Below are 3361 nucleotides of genomic sequence, written 5' to 3'. Positions count from 1 at the left end.
CCTCCTCTGGCCCGCCCTGCCCGCCACACCCAGCTGTCCCTGCCAACCCAGCAGGGCCCGGGCAGCACCGCCCCTTCCCCGGAGGGCCCGGCGGCTCACCTGGCCAGCCACAGCCCCGGCCGCTGTGGGCGCCGTCAGTAGGGGTGCCCCGGGTCCTTGGGCCGCTTCAGCTGCACTTTCAGCCTCTTGGCGCCCACCTGGAAGCCGTTCATGGCCTGGATGGCCGCCCGTGCGCTGGCCGGGTTGTCAAAGCTCACGAAGCCTGCGGAGACCGGGCGGACGGCCATGGTGGGCACCGGGTCCTCTGTGCCGTGGAGCTGTGGCCCGGGCTTCCCGGTCCGCGGGGTCCTGGGGGGCGGGCGGGCTTGCCAGAGCAGGCAGCGGCCCTGGCTCTGTTCAGAGGCCTCTGGGCTTGCACCCCCCTGGAGACAGGGCACTCACCCTTCTCCGGGTCCACTCTGCTGAGACCTGCCATCCAGCAGGGGCCAGGGTGCAGTCTGGGGGGCTCTGGAGGCCACGTTCTCCCTCCCTCCCCTGAAGCCCTGCCTCTGCCTCTCCCAGGCCTGGGTGTTGAAAATCCGCACCCAGAGGCCTCAGTCCTTCGGCTCCCACCCGGCCGTCCGTGTGGGTGTCCCACTTATTTCTGGCTGGCTGTTACTTCCGGCTTTGGGTCTCTTCCTCTATCGCTCGCTCTCTAACTTCTCCCTGCTGTCTCTCTTTCTCTGTCTGTCAATCTCTGCTCCAGGCTATTTCCCGAAGCCATAAGAAGCACCCAAGTGCGGGACCGGCAGCTGGCGACATGGCTACATTGCTGGACTCCATGCAGTTGACTGTGGTTCGCGTCCTGGACCCGGTGGCTTAAACTCACGCCGGGCGCGTGTGCGTGTGTGCCCAAGATCCCGAGAGGAGAATGGAGGAGAAGGGATTGCGGCGTGGCCATCCCCCCTGGAGGGTGATTTCTCGCTTTCTGTCTCTCTGTCTGTCTTTCTGGCAAGCGCACACCCTATAGCAAAAACCGCTCCCCCCCCCCAGAAAAAAAGTGCCCTTCCGGAAAAGCATCCCTTAAGCTTCCATCCGCCTGCTCCTGCAGGGCACCCGGCCTGTCTCCTGGGAGAACCATGCAGAGGCTGTGGGTGGTGGGGACCTGCCAGGGCCTGGGGCTCTGGCAGGGAGCCCTGTGGGAGGCGGGCAGGGGACTGGGAGGGAGGTGAGTAGTTCTGCCCCCCCCCCAGGTCCAGGGGCGCCCCAGGCAGGCTAGAGCTAGGGGCAGGGGTGACCTTTATCCTGGTATCTGTCTACCCCCATCACCCAGATGAGGAAACCGAGGATCGCGCTATTGAAGTGGGTCCGGCGGCCTCCCCTCCCGGATTCCCTCCTTCCCCAGTCAGGGTACAGAGGGGCCTGCACCCTCCTCTGTCCCTCCTCACACACAGTGACCTCAAGGACACTGCGTGGGCATTCTGTTCCTTTCTTCCCTCTTTTTTTTGAGAAATTTTTGCTATAGGGCACGTGCACTCACAGGAGAGGCAGAGTGAAAAATCACACCCCCCAGCCCCCCCAGCCCCCGGTGGTGGCCATGCTGCAACCCCTTCTCCTCCATCCTCCTCTCGGGATCTTGGGCACGCACGCACACGCGCCCGACATGAGTTTCCAGCCTCCGGGTCCAGGACTTGAACTGCGGCCTACCACGTGGGAGTCCAGCACCTTCGCCGCTACCTGCTGGCCCCCTCCACAGCGCTCCCGCCTGCCTGCCTGACAGCGCGTTTTCCCTGGCTTTCCAGTCCACAGGCCTGGACCACGCAGGCTCACCTACCTGAAGCCCCTGCACTTTAACTACAGATCTGAAAGGCAGTGCTCCAGAGGCAAGGGGCAGTGGCCGCACCGCGCAGGCGGGGACGGGGGCATCCCGTGGCCGGGACGGCAGAACCTGGCGGAGCTCCTGGCCCAGCTAGAGTGCCCAGCCCCAGCACGACCGCGCACGCAGCAGGTGTGTGACTCTCTGGGCACCCCCCCCCCCCCGTGACGGAGTGGGGTGCAGGACGGGGCGCGGTGAGGCCGGGCCACTCACCGAAACACTTGCTCTGGTTGGTGGCTCGGTCCATAAACACCTTGGCGGAGATGATATTCCCGAAAGGCAGGAACATCTGCGTCAGCTCCGTGTCTCCAAACTCCTGGGGGAGGTGGTAGATAAACAGGTTACAGCCTTCGGGACCTGCAGGTGGGGGAGAGAAAGACATAAAGCCCCCAAGGAGAGGAGGCGACCCCGGGGCAGGGGCGCAGTCCGGAGCCCGCATCCCTCGTCGCCAGGAAGCAGGGGCGTGGCCGGGGCATGGCGGGGCCCGGGGGCGGGGCATGAGGTCAGGCAGTCCCAGCTCGGATACTCCAAACCCCAAACCCACCGTGATCATTTTCAAGGCTCAGATAACAGCGGAAACTCGGGAGACCCCCACCCCCACCGCCACCCAGACAGGTCCTCAGACCAGCCCCTGAAGGTTGCAACACCGTCAGCAAGCCGAACCCTGGGCAAATCATCGTGAATGTCCGTGTGCAGACCGTTTAGGAAGCCCAGAACTGGGTCTGAGGAACTGGGAGAGCTGGCAGTACGTCTGCAATAACTGCACTTCTAAAGCACAGCTGTCATTTTAGGGGCTCCAGGTGGCGTGGTGGGAAGGGCGCTGGACTCCCACATGGTCCCGAACAAGGTTCGAGTCCCAGGCGTGGTGGCTTGCTTCCTGACTTTCTCTCTCTGTGGCTCTCTCTGGTGAGCGCACGTGCCCTATAGCAAATTAAAAATAATAATAATATATAACATTTAAAAGATAAAATTTTAAAACTGTCACTTTAAAAATTCTGGTGATCAGGGGACCAGCAGTGGGCTATGTCGCTGGACTCCCACGTAGTCGACCGCAGTTTGAGTCCCGAACCCGGTGGCTTAAACTCAAGCCAGGCGCGTGTGCGTGCGTGCCCAAGATCCCGAGAGGAGAATGGAGGAGAAGGGATTGCGGCATGGCCATCCCCTGGGGGGTGATTTCTCGCTTTCTGTCTCTCTGTCTCTCTCTGTCTTTCTGGTGAGCGCATGTGCCCTATAGCAAAAATTTCTCTCTCAAAAAAAACCCAAAACCCTACAAATAAAGGGGCTGACAGGGGACAGGTGTTATGGTGGTTAAGGGTGCTGGACTCCCACATGGCAGGCATGGTTTGAGTCTAGGACTTGGGGGCTTGCTTTTTCACGTTCTCTTTCTCTGGACAAATTTAAAAATAATAATAATAAATAGCTTTTTTATTTTAAAAGACATTTATTTGTTATGGTTTTCAAGCCACCAGGTCCAGGACTTGAACCACGGGCGCCTCTGTGGCAACC

General features: G+C 61.0%; 1 protein-coding gene across 5 annotated transcripts in view; it reads right to left on the bottom strand.

The window, feature by feature from the left end:
• Positions 1-3361, bottom strand: part of CELF5 (CUGBP Elav-like family member 5) — a 75565-nt gene that overhangs the window by 2741 nt on the left and 69463 nt on the right. For 3 of the 5 annotated variants that reach the window (XM_006171784.2, XM_006171785.2, XM_006171783.3), the window contains exons 10-11: positions 2069-2212; positions 100-262 (exon numbers count right to left, since the gene is read on the bottom strand). In XM_006171784.2, coding sequence (XP_006171846.1) covers positions 135-262; positions 2069-2212 — 272 coding nt within the window. In that variant the 3' untranslated portion in view covers positions 100-134. Of the gene's footprint in view, positions 1-99; positions 263-2068; positions 2213-3361 lie in introns of those variants that run through there. The other 2 variants (XM_006171786.2, XM_014585556.1) reach the window with 1 other exon arrangement.

Source organism: Tupaia chinensis, unplaced genomic scaffold (genome assembly GCF_000334495.1).
Source record: "Tupaia chinensis unplaced genomic scaffold, TupChi_1.0 Scaffold149964_2, whole genome shotgun sequence".
NCBI lineage: Eukaryota > Metazoa > Chordata > Mammalia > Scandentia > Tupaiidae > Tupaia > Tupaia belangeri.
The sequence above is the reverse complement of the archived record's forward strand: the minus strand, read 5'-3'. Positions and strand labels throughout refer to the sequence as shown.